The 22,094-nt window shown below is 38.8% G+C and overlaps 2 protein-coding genes across 2 annotated transcripts in view; one reads left to right on the forward strand and one right to left on the reverse strand.

The window, feature by feature from the left end:
- The window catches only part of LOC140334636 (uncharacterized), a 17,640-nt gene extending 5,983 nt beyond the window's left edge, over positions 1-11,657 (reverse strand). Inside the window, exons 1-7 of the mRNA XM_072416875.1 lie at positions 11,520-11,657; positions 8,393-8,737; positions 5,441-5,812; positions 3,350-3,652; positions 2,222-2,511; positions 1,057-1,420; positions 232-525 (exon numbers count right to left, since the gene is read on the reverse strand). Of these exons, the coding sequence (XP_072272976.1) occupies positions 232-525; positions 1,057-1,420; positions 2,222-2,511; positions 3,350-3,652; positions 5,441-5,812; positions 8,393-8,737; positions 11,520-11,565 (2,014 nt within the window). The 5' untranslated portion in view covers positions 11,566-11,657. The remainder of the gene's footprint in view (positions 1-231; positions 526-1,056; positions 1,421-2,221; positions 2,512-3,349; positions 3,653-5,440; positions 5,813-8,392; positions 8,738-11,519) is intronic.
- Positions 1-21,483, forward strand: part of LOC140334711 (uncharacterized) — a 62,295-nt gene extending 40,812 nt beyond the window's left edge. Inside the window, exons 3-7 of the mRNA XM_072416951.1 lie at positions 16,163-16,261; positions 16,684-16,885; positions 17,453-17,568; positions 20,293-20,604; positions 21,041-21,483. Of these exons, the coding sequence (XP_072273052.1) occupies positions 16,163-16,261; positions 16,684-16,885; positions 17,453-17,568; positions 20,293-20,604; positions 21,041-21,483 (1,172 nt within the window). The remainder of the gene's footprint in view (positions 1-16,162; positions 16,262-16,683; positions 16,886-17,452; positions 17,569-20,292; positions 20,605-21,040) is intronic.
- Positions 21,484-22,094: the final 611 nt, after the last annotated feature.

Genomic DNA, 22,094 nt, shown 5'->3' on the forward strand with positions numbered 1-22,094 from the left:
ATAGGAGTGGCAATAGACCCAGTGCATGCAGTACATAGAGCTCTAGTCACATACAGCTACCCCCATTCCTTCTCTGCCATGCAAGTCTATGTGAGAACTCCGCCAACACAGAGCACACAGCAGGTGGGGGTACACGACAACAAAGAAATATAGAAGTGTGATACTGGGCATTCATTTGCTTAGCCACAAAAAAACATTTCAGTAACTCCTGGATCTGATGAAGCTTTTTACCTTTATCCCGTACAGACATCTGTCTGCTCTCCCAGTCCTTCATGGAGTCGTGTTTCCAGGACACCTTCACTGCCGAGTCTGGACCACTGAAGAAGCTTCCAGTTAGTTTATGTTCACTGCGAACACTGAAGGTGCCATCACTGTTCTGAGATGTTCTGTTTGGTTCTGAAATCTCCCCGTCATTCCATTTTATCTGAATATCCCTGGGGTAAAATCCCTCTATATCCAGTGAGCACAGCACCTCTCCTGAATCAGTCAGAGACAGTTTTATAGGACTGGACACAATGGGTTTTGCTGGAATAAAGTACAAAGTCACTAGAACAAGTCTACAGAATGAATATATAAAGTTTCTGTGCATTTTTAGCATCTCTGCAGAATGGAAACTTCCAATTTTAAAAATTCTTTCAAACTTTGGACAACACACAAACTCAATAAAGACACAAAATGCATCATTGTGTTTTTAAAAATTAAACAAAATGTGAATTTAAAAAGAATTAAACCAATAATACCAACACATAATCATTTGTTAGCTTCAGCTCTTCTATTTTATACCAACCAATATTTCCCTTAGCATTGGGAAGGGGTCATCGTAAGGGTTACCCCAATATTACTTGTGTATTATCTAACTTTTTTATTGATGTAACATGGAACTGTGCTTCATGAGAGAAGTAAAGGTCGCTTACTGAATTTTGGTTGAATTCTGGGCGAATGCACGGCAAATATCACATTATAGGCTTTATTAGATATTTATATAGATATTAATCTAATATTTCTAGATTTAAGTGATAACACAAATTATAAAACATACAAATATTAGAATCTCACCATAAAGACTTTTGTACTGAAAGGTCTTTTCTTTTCCTTTTCCGCCATAAAGAATCTTACAGTCGATGGAAATGTTTTGGTGTTTAGCAATAGAAGGTGTGAAGGTCAGAGATGAGGTGACATCTAGAAGACCTTTTACATCAGATACATCAGTTCTCTCTCTGCGTGCCACATATCCATAAGGCTGATCTCTGTCTGTTCTCATATCCTCGGTTATTTCACAGATAAATCCGTCTGCTTCTTTCACCCTCCAGATCACTCGAGTGTCTTCCATACAGTATGAGCCTGTACAGTACAGAGTCACCTTGTCCCCGCTGTACCATGTCTGGGGGCCCTGGATGTTGTTCATAAGCAAAGCTGAAACCTCTGAATAAATACAAAAATATACAAAAAGTTACCAAACATTTGAGATATTTTATGAAGAACATACAAAGAAAATTATCCAGTGCTCTAATATCGGTATTAAAGACTAGGGTTTAATAGACAAAGAATATGATGGTTTCCTCAAATATAAATGCAAAGAAATGTAAATCAGAAAGACTTCCACTGCAGATAAGGTTCAGTAAAAAAATGGAAGTTCCCTGGAACAGCAAGATAAGTCTAATTGTCAGTGATATAGAAACAGATAATGCACCTAATGTCACCTCCATACAATATAACCAAATATGCCATGGTATAGATAAATATTTATAAGCAGGAATGAGGATTGGTCAGTTCTGCAGTGGTTTTGACCGTCATGGCTTGCAATTTCTATGAACAATTGATAAAATGTGGGTGGATAAGCTTCTAACCAGTTGGTCTGGAAACAACAAGATCCCAGCTGATGTTTGATTTGCCAACCACAAAGCATTTTATAAGACATTGTAGACATTGACTTAGAGCTGGAGCACATTGGGTAGCTTTCCTATTGACCAGGGGTGGTTCATTCTCATCTCCTTAAATGCTTTCAGAAGAATGCTTGAATGATTTATTATATTTGTGAATATTTGGCTTTTATATCAAATCTGTCGTCAACTTTAAAAACCTTACCTCTATTAGGTCAAAAAAACTTCACATCAAATATTGTTTAGGGGGCAAAATCACATTGTCAGCCTTTGGGTATGGTCATTCACAACTTTTTATCTTTTTGATGCAAAACATTATTATTATTATTATTATTATCCACTCTACAGGTAAATTCTACTCCATTTTCTGAAAAATCCGATCTACTATATGATAAAACTGTTGTAGAAGAAAAGGTTTGGTTCTCCATCTGGTATGAGGGGATTTCTGAAATGTTGTACTTATCAGAACTGGAAATTTCAACCATATCCGGACTACCGGTCTTCCTTTCAAACCATTTCACAACCAGAATGTTGGGGAAGTAGTCTGAAACCCGGCACTGTAAGAGAACCCGATCACCCTGGAAGATGCTTTCTATTGGGATGGTCTGCAGCTTTGGGTGCCAGGGGAGATCTGAGTGTAGGAAAAAGAAACATAAAATCCTTTAAATTGGAAACTTAGTTTTGTATTTGTATTGTTTGTGTTTGACCTACCGGTAGTATGATACTTTTGCAATATAATTGAGGAGAGCAATGGTCAACCTGTTGTACATGCAGTACAGTAAGTGGAATTGTTCATTAGTTCTCACAATGGGCCTGATTTATTAAAGCTCTCCAAAGCTGGGGAGGATACATTTTTATTAGTTAATCTCGATGATCCAGCAATCTTGGAAAGGATTTCTTTTGTTAGCAAATGTTTCTAATTTTGTACCAGATCCTTTCCAGATTTGCTGAATCACCCTGGTTCACTGGTGAAAGTGCATCTTCTCCATTTTACTTTGCTGACCTGCTGCTTGTGTAATTATTTGTCCCCCTGACCCTGTGATTGTTTGCTGCTTGTAGCGATCTTTGCCTGTTACCCTGACTATGCTTTGACTTTTCCCTTGGAGACATTGTTTGGTGGAATGATTACCGGTGTATGACCCCTGGTTCTGTTTTCTGGACTTGTCTCTGCTGGACTCTCCTGTACTTCATTATCTGTGGTTTCTGACCGTGTATTGTCTGACTTCCTGCTTGTGTCCCCTGTCCTGTTCTCTGGTCGTCTGGTCATCCCCAGTGCTATCCTTTGCTCACAGTGTTACATTCACCCTCTGTCATTCAGCTATGTTCTAAGGGCATTTGATCATATGTAAAAATATCTTCAGAACATCTATTTAGAAAAGAAATACCCTAACAACATTTGATCCTAGAAGAAAGACTGTAGAGCAAATGCAACACCCCATAAACAAGGCTGAAAAAATGAATAAGTTTACCTCTGACAGAGAACTCCTGAGTTTGTGATGTCTCCATGGACTGATGTTTCCATTTCATTATGACTTTATTTGAAGGATCTTTGAATAATTCTCCAGGAACTGAACATTTACTCTCCAGATCAAATGTGTTTCCGGAATCACTGATCACATTGTCTGATGGAATTTTCTTTTCAGATTGTCCCATTTTAGAGAACCATCTCCACTCTATCTCACTGGAATAAAACTTCTGTAATTTCAGTGATATTTCTACATCTCCCTGACCAGATAACGTGAACTGGACTGGCTCCAGAAACTTGGGTTTAGCTGTAGAATAAAAGATTAGTAAATGAGCATTTATCAACTATGAAAGCATAGAAACCACTCATAAATAAATTGTTTTACTCAATATCATATGTCACCAGCTAAAACAAAGGAAAGAAGGAAATTTAAATGTGGGAAATAAAATTGATGAATACTTTATATGAATCATAAGAAATGCACAGTTTGGTTAGGTCTGCTGAATATCACAATGTAATACTTTCCCTTCCTCACTGATTTAGTATTGTGAGTGTATGGTGCAAAATAAGTGGAAGTAATAAATCAAAGTGCATCTAATCACCAACTAATGTGCTGGAAAGCAGTGGTAAAACATGTGTAAAGTTCAATTAAATCCGACCTTCAGCCTTCCCTTCAGTCTTGCCCAGTTGTACAAGTTTCTCTCCTGTACTGAAATTGCTGAATATGTTTTTTTACATACTGTGATTGTCTTGCAATGTATATTAGAAGCTACAGCACGTCAGATAGAGCCCAGATCATTTCCTGGCTGGAGGATGTCCTGCAGGATCTGGTTCTTTCTTTCCCAGCCTGTCTGTCTCTGGCCCATGTCTTTCATTCATTGAATTTCATTTATTTCAATAACAGAGGCTCAGCATGCCATGTGGGCATTACCTAGGGTGGTCTAAAAATACATTCAGTCTGTCTTTTAGACATTATGATATTTGCATAACTAGTTTGTATTTGCTGTTTCCTAAGCAAATTATTGTGCTAGAGGACATTGAGTCACCTTCACAGATGATAGTGGTCACTTATTACATTAAGTCTTCGGTAGTGGACCAACAGAAAGAGCCTGTTGAACTGGCACACAGTCTTACCCATTCGGTGAACTGTCCTTTCAACCAATGCCAATTTTACTGGGGCGGGGGCTGGTATGGCACTATGGCATTGGAAGTTTGAATGGTTTCCAATATTCTAGCATTAACATGTTTTACGCTGTTCCCTGAGGCTGCTGACCCCAGAGCTGGAAAACTGGGCGTTATATTTGCAATAGACAACAAAACAGATGCAATGTATTTAGGAAGACCGAGAGGAGCTCATAGAATCCTAAAGCTCTCAGAAGTCACACATACCAAGAACTGAACTCAAGCTCAGTTCCTGTTTTGCAGTTTGTAAAACATTACATTATCAACTGAAAATAAGTAGGCACATTACCTATCAAGTATGCAATGGTATGGGGCCTTCACATAATAAAGAAGTTGATTTGTCCTGATGTAGACTTCATTGCACCTCCCAAAAATAACAAAATGCTATTACGTTCCCTAATGCTCATGCAATAGATGTTTCTGTGCTGACCTCCATTTTGTTTATGCTTTTCCCAAATCCTGTGTAATACATAAGGAGACTCTGGTAGGAAGTAGTAGGGGCTCTGACAATCTTTCTATTCTGGACAAGATGCCACAAAATTACAGAGGGGGAAAAACAGGAAAATAACTGTATGACACCAAAGCAGAGGGTAAGAATTGAGGTTTTATTTTCTAGTTGTGTAAATCATTGGGGGTTAAATTATGTGAGAAGTATGAGAAGGGGTTGGAGATAGTGAATATAATAAATAATATAGTGTGCTTCAGCAGCTTATGTCTTTCCAGTGGCAGGAGCTGAGGACACTTTCTCTGGACTGGAAATACAGCCACTGAGTGCTGATAATCAGGAATATTCTGAAGAGAATAGGAGCAATGAAGCCACTTAGAAAAGAGATGTCACATATCTACAGGTTATTTGTATTATACATTTTGTGTTGTAACTTATAGTCTATAATTTAATAATTGCATTACTTACCAATAATAGACTTGACCTCACAGATTTTCTCCTCCGTATTCTTTTGATGAGTGAGCCTGCAGGTCACGGTGCACCCCAGATGTCTGGATATTGATGGAATGAAGGTCAGCTTTGTGGTGACATCATGATGTTCCTTCCTGAGGTTTAATTTCTCCTTTGTCACCTGGTACTCCCTGAGTATTAGAGGTTGTTCTTCTTCGTTATCACCTGATACAGTGTCAGAGACCTCATATTTACTGCCATCTCTGCCCTGAATGACCCAAGTCACCTGGACATCCTTGGTACAGTTAGAAGCCCTACAAGTCAGGGTGGTCTTTTCACCATCAGTCCATACAGGAACCTCAATGTCACTCACCACAAATTTTTGATTACCTATATAAGACATAGTATTTTTTATATTTATTCAGGATATACAGTTGTTACTTCACTGTATTGCAACATGGTGTTTGTAAAACCTTTTATGTTTGTAAAAGTTCTGGAAGGGAGATATGTGGCTCCATGGTTTCTTAGGTATGTTTAAGGTAAGCCTAGCACATTTCTTCAGGTAAAGATACTTTGATGATTTCCTATTTATGTTTTTATAATGTGCACTGGGCTGGTTTCCTAACCCCATGAAACGTGTTTTTCCCACAAACTCAGCAGGTGGTTTACAGCAGCCGAACCTTTAGCTTATTATTATTTATAAGTGTTGTCTCTCATGTTTACTCATGTCAGGGTGCCCAGGAAGATCCTGACAAACCAAGGCACACCTTCCTGTGTAAAGTGACAAAAGAAATGTGCAGGTTACTAGGTACCCATTTGCGCACTACTGTGTGCTATCGCCAAACTTATAGTTTGGTGGAAATGCTTAATAAAACCTTGGAAGGATGTTGCACAAGTAGTGGGGTACTGTTGGAGATTTGTTCCCAATATGGCCACTTTGGCTTCCTGTAACTTTCAAACCTTGCAAATTTAGCAAAATCTGTACAGATCACCAGGTCTCTAAAGGCAGAAACATTCATTAAGAACTTCAGAGCAATTCTTTGTAGCTTCACAGATTTTTTTTACGCCTAACTTCGAGAAGGAGTTTTTCATGCAAACCGATGCATCGGAAGTGGGGCTCAAAGCTGTCCTTTTAGGTAGCAAATGGATAGGAACACCCTGTGACCTTTCTGAGTAGAAAACAGAAGAGAGCATGCATGCCATTGTGGAGAGGGAATGTCTAGCTAATAAATGGGCCCTGGAGAACCTAAAGTATTACTTGCTACAACAGGAGTGTAGGCACATTACAGACCATACCCCTCACACAAATCTGAAAAAAGGAGTTACTTAGCCCAAATCCTTTGTGAAAGTTAATGAAAGGTGAAGAATACCAGGCAGTCTTTCCTAGAATATACATTATCCATACAACCGTACATTGATTTCATTGCACTACTTAACGAGGTCACATTATCACTCACCCCATTTCCTCTTGAAATAACATATAGAAATCAGTGCTAGCAATATTGCGCCCACACTTCCGCACAGCACTGCAACAATTATGGATACGTTACTGCTACTTTCTGGAAATAAGAAGATAAAAATTATTTAACCTATTGTCTAAATACATTAAATTCTGTATCTGTAATGAATGCACCAAACTGAAGGGGGATTGAGGACCAATTTAACAAACCGTACCATAAAATAAGATAAAAGGTATCAGAGATATTTATATATGAATTTTCCTTGTAAAGTAGTCTTACATTGTTTTTTAACAAACCTTTACAATTAAAACATATTACTTGTAGCATGCTGCAGAGAAGGACCCTTATGTTTTTTGTGGAAGTAGTGGTCTCTCTGCAGAGGATCAACACATTTCGGGTGAGTCATAACCAGAGATCTCCAATCAGCAAAGAATATGCTTTCTGCAGATTGGGGAGCTCTTTCACCAACCCATCCGGAGGTGTCTGACCTGTTGGCATGAGACAGGCTTTTCTGCTCTGTAGTCTGTGGCTACTTTGTAATATTCTAATATATTTTTGTGGCAGCTGGAATGTTTTTTGCTAATATAAACTGAGAGTTTAGTTGGGCTTTGCGTATTTGATAAATGGAAGGATGTAATGCTTACCTGTCAGCTGGAGGTCTCTTTGTATATTTGTGAGGGTTTCATGTTTAATAGAACAGGACAACATCTTTGGAGTGACATCAGATGGTATATTCCAGGTCATGTAAACAGAGTAAGTGCCATCAGCATTTGTGTGAAATTCAGACATTACTGAGTCCTCTGTGACTGTGCCATCCTTGAGAATTTCCACTGTGATATCTCTGGGGTAGAATCCAGTCACTGAGCACAATGCAAAACTGGTCTTGTCCTGCTTCTCCACTTTCTCGATCACGACTGATGGAATCGCTGGAAATGAATAGCACACCTATGAACTATAGAAGCAATGACAACTCTCATACAATTTTGTTACATCATGGCCAGGGGAGACATAGATATCTGCCTGGATCATTCTTCACATTTAACAGAACCTGTGACATATTCAAATGCTTTCAGGAAAGCACTAAGTTGTAAAAGAGAGCCTTAATACTTGCCCCGACTCCCGAACTGCTCAGTGCCATGTAATACAGTAACACTGATGTGAAAGGCCTCTTATTGTGTATTTCCTATTTGTCCTGATCATTGTCACCAATACACACATTAGTGGAAAATATATCTTTAATTTGAGTTGTCAGAAGAAGAAAAAAAGGGTAAATCTTCAAATGAACAAATATTCTTTGGTCAAAATTAGGAGGCAATATATCCTTGCTTTGGGTGATAAATATTTCCAACGTTGTCTCTGGGACAAGAAGTGCATTGAAATGTTTTCAATATTAAATAAACAGACCTGTCTTTAATCAAAACTTTAAAAAAGGTTTTTTTTTTTTTGCTTATAGAGCTTATTTGCTTAAACTTATAGATCATAGTAATAGAGGTTTGTATTTTATACTTGCCATACACCCTGAGGTCCACATCCTTGTATTCCCTGTCTGGACTGTAAACTATCACACAGCGATATTGTCCAGTGTCGGAGATGGTTACGTTTCTGATTTCAATGTTTGCGATCCCATTAGGGATATCCTGTTTATTGATAAATATTCTGGGGTGAGATGATATCCCCTTGTTGTCCATCCTCAGAACCTCTTTTTCTTGGAACATCCACACAATGGCGAGGAACCGAAGGTTTATCGAAGAGTTATCCACCCTAAAAGAGCATGGCAGAACAATGTTCTCCCCCAGATGGGCTCTGTGTGGAGTTGGAGCAAAAACCACCAAGGCGGCTTCATTGTGAAGAAAGGCTGAAAAAATGGAAAATTTGCACTTACAAAGGTGAGTATCAGTAAATAGAATTACTTCAATAAATGGAAAAACCACGTTATTTTTTTTTTCCCCATACACATTTCATCCCATTCCATATCCCCTCCCCCCAAACAATTTTTGTGAGTATTCAATATTCAGGGGCTTTGCAAATAACTTATATATAAGTTCGCACCTATAGACCTCAATATATATATATATATAAAATTAGTGTTATTGTCAAAATTGGCAGAAGGAAATTCCTAAAACTCCTTAAAACCCCTTCACTACAATATTATGTGCATATACATAAGGTAGAAACTTCATGACATGACTTCATTTTCTATTATTTTTTTAGTTTTGTAAAGGAGGCTTACATCTCACTGTCCAGATCTGAGACCGAGAATTGGGATTCACTCAGAACTCTTGTGTCCGGCTGCCACCTATGTGAGGGCTGGTGACAAGAATTTCCTGTTTGTAATAAATCTCAGTGTTCTAGAACAGAATTTATCTGTAGCCTGGAGAGATCAGGAACTACTGTGTGCTTTACAGTGGTAGATCTAGTTACCCCAGGAAGAAAATTTCTATTTTCAATTATTGCTGAAGCACAAACATTTTATTTGCTATATATGTATGCATTACTTGATGTAAGTATATCTAGTATTAGGAGTATGTCCAAAATATGAAAACACTTAAAAAATAACTTGAATAACTTCCCTTCAGTCTTGTCTGATTGTACAGAGTCCTCTACTGTGCTGAATTAGACCACCCATGAAAAAGTCACGAATTGCGTTGGGGAAGTAGTACTGCCTTTTATTGTTTTAATGTTTCAAGTTTACAACAGTTTAACACTATTTTACATTATCCAGCTGTCATGCACAGATTCACACCAGGGAATCTTGCATCTTGGGAAGATGGGTCTCAGTGTTCTAGAACAGAATTTATCTGTAGCCTGGAGAGATCAGGAACTACTGTGTGCTTTACAGTGGTAGATCTAGTTACCCCAGGAAGAAAACAGTTTTTGGGTACTTCTTAATTTCAATTACTGCTGAAGCACAGACATTTTATTTGCTATATATGTATGCATTACTTGATGTAAGTATATCTAGTATTAGGAGTATGTCCAAAATATGAAAACACTTAAAAAATAACTTTGGCCTTCCTTCAGTCTTGTCTGATTGTACAGAGTCCTCTACTGTGCTGAATGAGACCACCGCACTACCCATGAAGAAGCCACGAATCGCGTTTTACACTATTTTACATTATCCAGCTGTCCCGCAGAGATTCACACCAGGGAATCCAGCATCTTGGGAAGATGGGTGGTGTATCGTACTGTGAACATGGAATAGGAATACAGCGGGAGCAGTGCTAACAGGCTGTGTGGCCTTCTCATCACAGGAGTGGTTCCATTCTGATGTTTTCCTGGCTGGTTGATAACGGATAATCAAAGGAGACTGGCCATGATAGTTTTACGGTCCGGTCATTCTGGTGAAACACCCGTCATTACTTTATACAAGTTGATTTTCATGGCTGTGCATGTGGTGTTGAAGTGTGAATTCTCACAATGGATTAGTTTGCTGTTGTCGCGATTGTATACGCGCTGGACTTTTTTTTTTTATACAAAATATTGTTTGAAACACCACTGCTTGTGATACTTTTATCATGATAACATGACTTTTATTTTAGGCCAAGCACAAACATTACATTTTGGGGATATTTGTGTAATCCAGGACTGCTCAGCACTGAGAGAATACCAAAGGACCTCGGTGTAATTTGTAAGCAAATTGTAAGTGTAACATACAGCTAGGTGTCATTGTTAACATGCAGCAACAACAGTAATCCATCAGATATAAAACCACAGAGATATTATAAAGCAGAGATAAAGTTCACCCTTATATCTACTAAATGGACAAATTCCACAAATGCAAAAATGTCATCAGCTCAAGATGAATGCAAGTAATGATTGTGGTTATTAATAAGTTAATATCATGGTTGTGTGTGCGATTCAGTGTTATGATATTGATATGGGTCCCATGAAGGTTTATACTCCATTGGTTTCACTTTTTTAAAAGCCTACAAGAGGAGACTTATTCTTAAAAACTGCTGAGGGACTACAGCTCCCAGCATGTTCTGAATGGCAGGTTGTGACATTCTAGTATCACAGCAGCCACAAAGTTGCAAAACCTGTTTTTGTAGTACAATATTTAAATTTTGCCCTTATGCCGGTACAGCTTTCTCTCATTACCATTTTTGTTACTTGTAGCAACCAATCACAATCAAGTTTTCAAGTTCCAAAACTAACAAATCTAATTATCAGTAGCACACATGGGGAAGTTATAATCTTACAGGTTTAAGGCTGCGTACACACAGTCAATTATTGTCGCTGGAAACATTATTTTATAATCCTTTCCAGTAACAAAGGAGTGGTAAATGAATGAGCGCTGTACACACAGTGCTGTTCTATAAAGGGTGGGGAACAAGCAAACGGCACCCTGCTGCGTTCTCCTCCCTTCACTTGTATTGCAGTCATTCATCATCAGTTGCTCATGGATCCCTCAAAACCATCCATGAATGCATCGGGCAACCCATGTACACATGTTAGATTATCACCCATGACGAGCCCGACTTTTCATATCGGGTGGGAATATCTGACGTGTGAACATAGCCTAACACACAGAAATTTGTAACATACAGACCGTTGCTCAGGATCTCCCCACTTGTCTGACCTGTACCTATAGGTTTTTTTAGGGTTCATGATTATATTTTGGGATTCGTTATACTTACATATCAGGAATAACAGGATCAGGAGCAATACTTTACCCGCCGACATTTCCTGAAGTCTGGATGTGGCTGGAAGGGTGAAGATCAAAGATTGCTTGTCTTTACTTTCAGTTTGTATCTCAGGAAGGAGGGGGCCACAGTCTGTTTTTATATCTAGGGAGAGACATTTAGGGTGAGAATCTGATATTCTTTCACAAGATTGTTCACACAGAATGATATTTACATATAGATATTATCTGATAAAACCCCTAAACCAACCCTTCCTGCCTCTACTAAACATGATCTCGTTCCTCAATATTACTAAAAAGACATAAGAGAACCAGAAGAACAAGTAATGCAGGAAAAAATTGACCCAAAAATTGTAGAAAAAAACAAAAAAAACTTTATTGTTAATAAACAGAGAGTTTAGAGAAACTAAACAGGAAAACCAAAAACATTAATATTATTTCTTTATTTAATACTTTGTGTGCAATCACTGAAAATATTTATATGACACTGTTTCACCAGGTTTTTTATGACCCCTAGCGGCACAACTTGCCAACTGTCACTGTTCTATTAAAACAATCAGCATTCTTGATAGAATTTATTGATTTTGGATGCAACTTGCTCATTCCACAGTTCAGTAGCCCTCAAGCCTAATATCTTAGAGGATTCTTTGTAAGTATTCAGACTTTTCTATAATAGGGAATGACAACTTATTATATTGGTTCTTTAAAAAAAATTTGTGAAGCCACTTTCTTTACAGTGAAGTATATCAATGTTAATGTGTTATATTATTATTATTATTATTATTATTATACAGTATTTATATAGCGCCATCATATTATGCAGCGCTGTACAAAGTTCATAGTCGTGTCACTAACTGTCCCTCAAAGGAGCTCACAATCTAATGTCCCTACTATAGTCATATGTGGTTAATGTAGTCTAAGGTCAATTTTAGGGGGAAGCCAATTAACTTAACTGCAAGTTTTTGGGATGTGGGAGGAAACCGGAGTACCCGGAGGAAACCCACGCAGACACGGGGAGAACCTGCAAACTCCATGCAGATAGTGTTCTGGGTGGGATTCAAACCCAGGACCTAGCGCTGCAAAGGCTGGAGTGCTAACTCCTGAGTCAATTTATTTTGACCCTGTCTATTGTAACAATTTGTAATAGTTTATTTCCCTATGAGCATGTATGTAATCCTTGTACATATGAACTGTTATGATATTGTTTGATCGATCAATATGCTTAATTTTATTATTTTCATGCATCCTTTAGTCTCTGTGCTGGGTTTTCAAAGGTCCCCTGATGAAGCCCTTTATGGGCAAAACACATCTTTAAGGAAATCTACTTTAGGCACTTGAAACTCAATCAATACTTTGGGATCCTCATTGTGGATATTACCGTATTTTTTGCCGTATAAGACGCACTTTTTCTTCCCCAAAACTGGGGTGGAAAAGTTAGTGCGTCCTATACGACAAATGTGTTATAAAATAATTAAAATAATATACTCACCCCATATCCGATCCTGCGTGTGTCTCTTCTCCTTGCTGGCTGCATGCAGCGTGTGTCTTCTCTCCTCTCTGGCAGCAGCGTGTGTCTTCTCCTGTCTGTAGTGCAGAGCGAAAGAAGCCGGCACAGCGCCACCTGCTGTTCCCTGTCCTAACTGCCGTACAGTGGAAAAAAAGCACAGAGTGATCAGAAGGGAAATTTGAATGACACAGAGTGATCAGAAAGGGAATTTGAAAGGCACAGGGTGATCAGAAAGGGAATTTGAATGGCACATGAGTGATCAGAAGGGGAATAATCTTTCAGAATTTTTTATTTTTCTAGATTTTCCTCCTTTAAAATTGGGTGCGTCTTATATTCCAGAACGTCTTATACGGCGAAAAATACGGTAGTTTTCGTTTTATCTTGTTGATCTGTATATTTTAATATGTTTTTAGTTTTGTGTTTATTTTTATAAATGTATTTTTATCAATCAAATATTATATTTTAATGATTTATAAAGATAGGTGCCTTATAAAGAGCCTTCTGTTTCTCTGGTTACACCATTTAAAGTGTTTTTTTTTTTCTGTTTAGTTAGCCAAAAAAAAAAGTTGATACTAACAGATCTCCAGTTCAGTCCTGAGAACTCAGCAGTGTTATCTGCATCATTCGTGAAAGCTAAGTTTTTTGGTTTTGTGTAAAATGAAAATACTGACAAAATACAGAAAATAAAACCTATACAGGTTGACAATTCCGCCATCAATAATCTGTTTCCTTCAGTTTCCTGGCACGAATTTCAGGTTGCATTTTCAATATAGAGACTGCAGTACATTATGTGACCACTAATGTTTTGCTGGCGCTGTTCTGCAGAAACAGATGTTAGGTCAGCTTGTACACTAAATACACATTGAGATGTCCCTGCTGCCTGCTCCCTGGAACTGTGCCATATGTCTGCAGTGCTGCGAGAGGAAAGCTGGTCTGTGTATAGGTAAGTATAAAACGAATCAGGAATCTTCTAAAATCTGGCACTCTTTAGGTCCGGAGGTTGCCAGATTTTTGATTGTCAACCTGTACATTTGAAGTGTCTGGGTTTGAGGCTTTGAATTAAACTCTGTCCAGGAAACCTCTACTTGGGTATCAGGATCTTGGATAAGAGAGAACAGAGGGTGCATGACTATACAAGCATCATACCAATGGCTTAGGGTTCCATAATATTTATTAGAAATGATAAAGTAATAAAATGTAATTACGTGGTATCAGGATGGGATCAGCACTGTGTGTAATACAGAGGATTTAGGCATTACATACTGTCACACTTGAGGAGACGGGGTCTCTAGGGGGCACTATGGCTTGCAGAGGAATGGTGTGAGCCCTGAGAAGGGTCAAGACGCAGAGTGTAAGTGGCAACCAGGTCTCCTCCTGCCTTTAGTGGTGAGGATGTTGCGCTGCTGGTTACTGCGAGGTTGTGGTTCTTGGGAACACCAGGGTGGACAGGATGATACACGGTACCACATCACTAGGCAAGAGAATTGTCAAGGCAGGAAGTAAGCAAGAGAGGTCAGGGACAAGCCAGGTTTCAAGAACCAGAAATCCAGGAATTAGACCCGGGGGCCACAGAAAAATGAAAGGAGGCACTGGTGACACGGGAGACACAGGGATCACTACAGACACAGAGAAACACAGGAACAGCACAAGGGAACAGGCAGGGAAACAACATACTGGGCAAGAAGGCGTTATCTCAGGAGCTGAACAGGAAGAACACCAAATTAAACAGCAGCTGAAGAAGAAATGCTAAGCAGAGCTGGGGGGCACATCACCAGTGGAGACATGTTCCACGAGTGCTGTGTCTGAGCTAGCTAAATAGCCAGGGATGATTAACAGGCTATTTCCTGATAGGCCAGCAGGATGGGCAAAAGTGATAAAACTTGGGAGTCCAGGCACACCCAGGGTCAGTACTGCCTGGATGCGCAGGAGAGGCAGATTAGCGGGAGATAAGGCACTGTGCATAACATAGAGGGATTATCCACTGAATGTATTAAAGAAGCATCTGGAACTGTGTGTTATAGAGATAGGCACTTTTTGTACCATAGATAGAAGAGAGATATAATTTGTACCATGAATAAGTTATACGTGACATTGGTGTGAAGGAAATCAATTGGTTTAAATATTCAGATTAGGTTCACTTTAAATGGTGTTGATAGATATTGCAGTTATCACATTTCTTTATTCATTTGAAAGCTTAGTAATGAGGTCATTTAAGTGACAAGCATGTTTAGGCAAGTAAGTGTTCTTATATTCAGCTGTTGTGTGAAGAGATGACATCACATGAGGTAATTTCTTCTCTCCTTGGGATATTGGGAGTTGCAGTGAGTTAACTGTGTAGGACTTACATACCATCCACATGACAACCAGTGTATCACAGCACATTAAGAAACCCTCACAACACGCCATGCTTGATGACAGCAGCCTGTATAGGAAAGCCTGGAGCATGCGAGTGAAAGGAGAATAGCAGAAGGCTGGCATGACAGTGCAGACAGACAGGAAGACTGCGAGGGGTTAATGATTAGGTAATGGCATGTGCAGCACAACCCTCAGTTTAAATCAGCCAAAAACATTCCAGTTGCCTCAAACGATGTTCCAAATCTTACAGCCAATTCCCAGCACACAGGTCAGACACCTCCTGATAGGTCAGTGTTAGAACTCTCCAATCAGCAGCAACCATGAACTTTGCTTATTAAAGATTTCTAGCTATTACCAGGGGTAGTATATTTATTTACCGGGCAAAAGGGGAGCAAATAAAAACTCTACATTGTGAGGTATACATGGAATGATGGCTGTATAGACCACCCTTGCTGAGCGGCCTGTTCCGTTTTATGGTGAAGGAAGAGAGTGAGGATGAGTATGAGGGACCCAGTATCGGGGTTGTCAGCACTATGGAAGACAGATCAATAACTTCCTCCTAATGACATCAGGCCATATGAAGGCAATCATGAACAATTGCTTCAGGTGATCAGATCTTATCTGTTTGCTTTCTGAAGACTGGCTCTGATTTTATTTTATGATATTGTGGGTTGCATGGTCCTCAATCTCCCTCAACTTGTGTGCATTCATTATAGATACAGAGTTTACAGTATTTATGCTGACGATACAAATTATTTTTATCTCCTTATTTCCAGCAAATAGCAATGTATCCATAATTGTTGCAGTGCTGTGCGGAATTGTGGGAGCTCTACTGATAGCGCTGATTGCTATATATTATTTCAAGAGGAAATCAGGTGAGTAATATCCATTAACTTTATCAATTCCATGTAAACTTTGTCCAGACTGTGACTGTCTCTAGTAACATTTTCCAAGTCACTATCTCCTTTAACATGTCTGCCCTGCAATCCATCTTCTGTGCAGTAACTGATCTACACGTAGCATTATATTCACTGAATATTATCTTCAACTCTTCAGTGATCCCAATGGCTATATTTTAGGTCCCAGTATTAAACAAGTTGACCCCCACTGCTCCATTTCTACTGAATCCATTTCATCCATTAAACTAAACCAATTCTAATTCCTTTGTTATATAATTTGTAAAGTCAATCTATTATATAACAAGTCCACATCATCCTATATATTGTAATACATACACTGAAAAACCAAAATGCATCTTGCACAAGAAATGAAACATTCATAATTATGTCTCATACAGGTATTCAGAAATTTGTGGTGAGTGCCATTGAGGTTCCTGTATGGACTGATGGTGAAAAGACCACCCTGACTTGTAGGGCTTCTAACTGTACCAAGGATGTCCAGGTGACTTGGGTCATTCCCGGAAGTGTCAGCCTAGGAACATGTGTATGTATATGTATAGGAACGTGGTATGTGGCAGTGTTTTGTGGGCTTCTAGAAAGGTGAGAAATGACACTGCTCTGTTACAGGTAACAACACCTCTAAGCATTGTTTCTTTAAATATTTTATCATTTTGGAGAGGGGTAAGATAATGCCATGTACAATTATATGACCCGAATAATATATTGTATTATACAATTCTATTGTTTTACATAATAATTTATTCAGGTGTATCAATGACATTGGCAGCAGGAGACTGCTCTCCTAATTTTAGGTTATTATAGACCACTTCAAGCCAAAATATAGTTTTGTTTTGGGTTGTGCAGAAATGTTTTAGGGGCTCTATCAGTTTTTATTGCAGTTTGGTAGATGTGATGCCTCTCTAATTAGGGTGAATAAACCCTAATCCATTTTTAGTAAAACAAAGAATAAAAGGAATCTCTGACAGTGATTTATTGCTGTCTGTGAGGACTGTGAGTCCCCGGCTTCCATTTCTTGTACAGAGATAACAAATACAAGAAGTGTGATACAGAACGAAGAAATGACCAAACATGAAAGGTATTGGGTACAAACAAGGATCTAAACAGGGAACAGAAGTACACAGTCCATGGAACCAGGATAACATGCAGGTTCCTGCTATTCACACCATCTGTGAGAGATGAAGATTCAGAAATCATGTGTACCATATCCCATCCCAGCCTGGAGAGACCGATAGAGAGAAGATCAGGACCACTACAGGTGCAGGGTGAGGGAACTCTGATTTATGGTCATTAAATGTAAATTGTAACCCCCCCCCCGGAAGCAAGGATTTTAACTAACTTTATTGCAGATTCTTTTTCTGTTGGAAGAAAACTCTGTTGGTTTCCTGAATGGGAAGGCCGGGGTCATTATTACCATATGGTGTACGTTCAGTGCTCTGATGAGGAAAGTTGCAGAGACTTCATCAATATAGAATTAGTTAACACATGGGGAATATCTCTATGAGTTCTCATCAGATATAAAAATGATAGCAGGGGATGCCTACAATATACTTATAATACAATATGACTTGTGTCTTAATGATGAGCAGACCAATGAGAAAATTAACAAACCAATCATACAAACAGGGAATTACATTTCTGGGGATATTTTATCCTCTACCAGTGAACAGAACTAGTGTTGTTTGAATAGCTCACTATTCAATTCGTCAGCTATTCACTCGAATAAAGCAAACTTATTTGGGTGGTCGAATGTCAAAGTCGAACACCATTAAAGTCAATGGGAGGAAAAATTTGATCACTGAAAACGATCACTGAACGACTGTACACAGGATAAATAGTGAACAATCGTCGACCAATTAAATCCACTGTGGTGGTCGTTCATTTCCAACAACAATCCTGGTTTGTCGGCGTTGTTGGTTACTTTTTTAGAATGATTTTTGGCCAATAGGTTGTTCGTCGGTCGTTTATAACGATAATTATTGGACATGTGTATGCAGCTTTAGTCCACATGGACTGTTTCCTCAGCATTTAACCTGAGGCTTTTAGAGCCCATGTTTGAACTCCCCATGCATTCCCATAGGCTAATCTACACGAGGACGTTTCCTTCATAGGGGTTAATAGGGGACAAGCCTCTCCATTCACCCATAGTGCTCTCTGATTGGCTGAGGTTTTACGTTTCTCTGCCATTCAGCACTGGACATGAATGGGGAGACTTGTTCCCATTCATCTCTAATGCTCTGTGATTGGTTGAGAAATAGGAAACCCTGATGACAACTCAAGCATCATCAGGATTTCCCTTTCTTCAGCCAATCAAGTAGCTGAGCAGTCAGCGGAGCTTTACTATGCTGACAGCTCCACTCCCCTGATCACTACCGCAGCCCTAGAGAAGCTTTAGTTTTTGTTACAGATACAGAACACATGTCACAACTCCTCTAGGGCTGCGGGGCACAATGTGGCACAAGTCTAGAATGTAAGCTCTTCGGGGCAGGGTCCTCTCCTCCTCCTGTATCACTGTCTGTATTAGTCTGTCATTTGCAATCCCTATTTAATGTACAGTGCTGCGTAATATGTTGGCGCTATATAAATCCTGTTTATTAATAATAATAATAATAATAAGTCTCTCCATTCATGTCTAGTGCTGAATGGATGAGAAACTTAAACCCTCAGCCAATCACAGAGCACTAGGGGTGAATGGAGAGGTTTGTCCTCATTTAACCCCTAGTGCCCTGCGATCCCTCACTGTCAGGAGGATTCCCAGGCCTGTGCTCATTGCAGCCTTGGAAATCACCCTGTCATTGGGATAACCTGTAAAAAAAACACACATTTTTGAAAATAATTTAACATTAAACCTTGTCCAATTTTTTTACACATATTTTAACACTTTCAGGGAATGAGTTTTATGTACTTTTAGGGTTTTATGTACCCCTGTACTCATTCCCTGGAAGGGTTAAAAATAAACCTTTTATAAACGCTTAAGAAAAATTGCGGCAAATCGTATCAATTCATGATAAACCGCGTCATAGGCGTTTGTAAAAGTTTTTTAGTGTTTTAAAGTTAAGCTTTAAAATGCTTGTAAAAGTGCATATAAATTTCCTACCGTGTTTATATGACAGTTCATGTAGACCCAGCCTTAAAGAGGAACTGTCACATCAACAATAAAGAGCACCTGTCACATCAATATTGTGACAGGTGCTCTTTAATTTTGATGTGATAGGTACTCTTTAATATTGATGTGACAGGTACACTTTAATATCCATATGACAGGTTCTCTTTAATTTTCATGTGGCAGGTCCCCTTTAATATTCATGTGCATTTGACAGGTTCTCTTTATTGTTCATGTGACAGGTCCCCTTTATTATTCATGTGACAGGTTCCCTTTTTTTATTCATGTGACAGATCCCCTTTAATATTCATGTGACAGGTCCCCTTTATTATTTATGTGACAGGTCCTCTGTATTAGTGTATAAATGTGTATATATATTTTCCTCTCCCCAGCCAATCACAGAGCAGTAGAGGTGATGAATGGAGATACATATCTCCATTGAACTTCTATTGCCCTGGTATCGCCTGAGGTTACAGCTAAGTGAAGGCACGTGCTTCCAATTAGCTGTAACCGCAAAGTTCCCACGGTCCAGGAATCCCACAATGACATTATGATTCATAATGTAACTGTCGGATAACCTAAAAAAAAAAAAAAAAAAATAGTTAAAATAAAAACACACCCTAATAAAATTCATTTAGGATTAATTTTTTCCCGCATTTTTGCAGTTGAATCCCGTGTTTTTCGGGTCGGGTCTACCTGAATTCAAACAGCCACATTCAGGTTGAATATAAGAACATTTACAGAAGGCGCAGAGTTAAATGGAAATGTAATTTTTTTTTATTATTGTGAGGTTTTACCTTTATAAAATCTCTCTCATCATATGACAATGTAGTAAATGTTTTATATGACATTAATTAATTATTGTAATCCTTTTATGTCCTTCCAGCTAAACCAAAGGTGAAAAAAGCAATGAAACTATCCTTGGGTATCAGAGAAGTGATATTCACACAGATACTGGAGTTTTTCTACCCCAAAGATATCCAGATTAAGTGGTGTTACTGGTCAGAAAAGAAGCTGGAGCAATACTTACCATCAGAGGAGAAATATAAAACTAATTTAAATAAAACATTTACTGTTACCAGTGTATGTAAAGTCCCCGAGGATCTTTTACACAATATAAACTTCAAAGTGAGAGTGACCTGGAGACACAAATCCATGGATGAGGCGGAATACAAGGAAATGTCAATAAAGGATAAAGGTAAGAGACGAGTCAAAGCATTTTATATTTCCATAATATACCTCCAGTCCTGCAACCATTACACTATGCTGATGATCTGTGTATTGAAGACATGTAATCTATTTTATTATGATAAAGTCTGTAGCAAAAAACTTTTATTTTACTTTTGGGAAGAATGAGAAAAGAATAAAAGCTCTGCCAGGTGTTTATTAATATATCATTTATCAAATTGTGTAAAGGAATAATTGTTACAGTCTGTGATACTCTTAGGAAGGGAAGAGTAAATGACAGCATGAAAGGAATGACATCTAGTTACCAGGATCTATCTAATGGTGGCAGATACCTTTCATATTTGTCTATTATAAACACTGAGACTTCTTCCGCCATGATTATATTAGACACAAGGTCCGCTATGCTGTTTTGTAAGTAGAGAATTTTTCACTTTTTGTTTTGTTAGAATTTCCCTGGAAGCCAAACTTGGAGCTGTCAGTCCCGCCCCTGAGGATCGGTGAAGAAGCCACCACATACCACAAACCACGTACACACCACATACAGTGCACAGTAACAAAATACCTTCCTGATGCTGTGAGAGTGACATGGCTTAGAAAGGAGATACAATCAGGAGAAATGTATCCTTTGTCTTCAGATGGGATATACAGAATTACTGATACTCCACTAGGCAAACAGAAAGACAAGCTGTATGGATATAATTCATCTGTGACCTTCTACCCCTCTCTGGAGAGAGATGATGGTGTGGAATATATCTGCAGGGTGGAACATCCCAGCCTGGAGCAGCCAATAGAGAAGAGTACAGGGAATTTATACGTCAGTGGTAAGTATCACATACACTGCAATCAAAGCAGACATTTAGGTGAACATTGGTATAGTGAAGCACAATAACTTCCTTTTATTACTATGCATACATGTGTTTGTGTTATTAGGTCCCCCTATATGTAGAGTTCAGGGGATCTGCTGTACACTATGCACTACATTATAAAATATTGGAGGGGGGGGGGGTCATCTGCTTCCCATACCTAGAAATGTGTTTTTATCTCAGGTTTAGTGCAGCTAAGGAGACATGGGTTCATTGGTTAGGTAGAAGTAGGCAGTTGTAGGGGTCTGCCTTTTTCTATCTGCTTGCTGACGTGTAACTTTGTAAATATCAAATAAAGTTGTTGAAGTTTTCCTGCCCCTGATAGTGGCTTGGGAAACCCCTTCAGGATATAGAGAAATGCAGGAGGTACAGGGAGAGAGATGAGAACATGTGCTCAGCCAGGGGTAGGTGCCTGCATCCCCTCCAGAACACACTGACTGCCTTGTCTGTGTGTAGTACATTAATATAATAATTCCCTCTGTATTATTGGGGTATATGTGAGATCTTATCAGAGATCACTTTGGGATATCCCTACAGTCAGTGTATGAGCTATATACACAAATCACTTGTTGAAGATCAGATAGCTTTCTCTGAGATGAGGTTCATAGATTCGATAGGAAGTGGGCCAGAGGCAGTG

Source organism: Pyxicephalus adspersus, chromosome 7, assembly GCF_032062135.1.
Source record: "Pyxicephalus adspersus chromosome 7, UCB_Pads_2.0, whole genome shotgun sequence".
Classification (NCBI taxonomy): domain Eukaryota; kingdom Metazoa; phylum Chordata; class Amphibia; order Anura; family Pyxicephalidae; genus Pyxicephalus; species Pyxicephalus adspersus.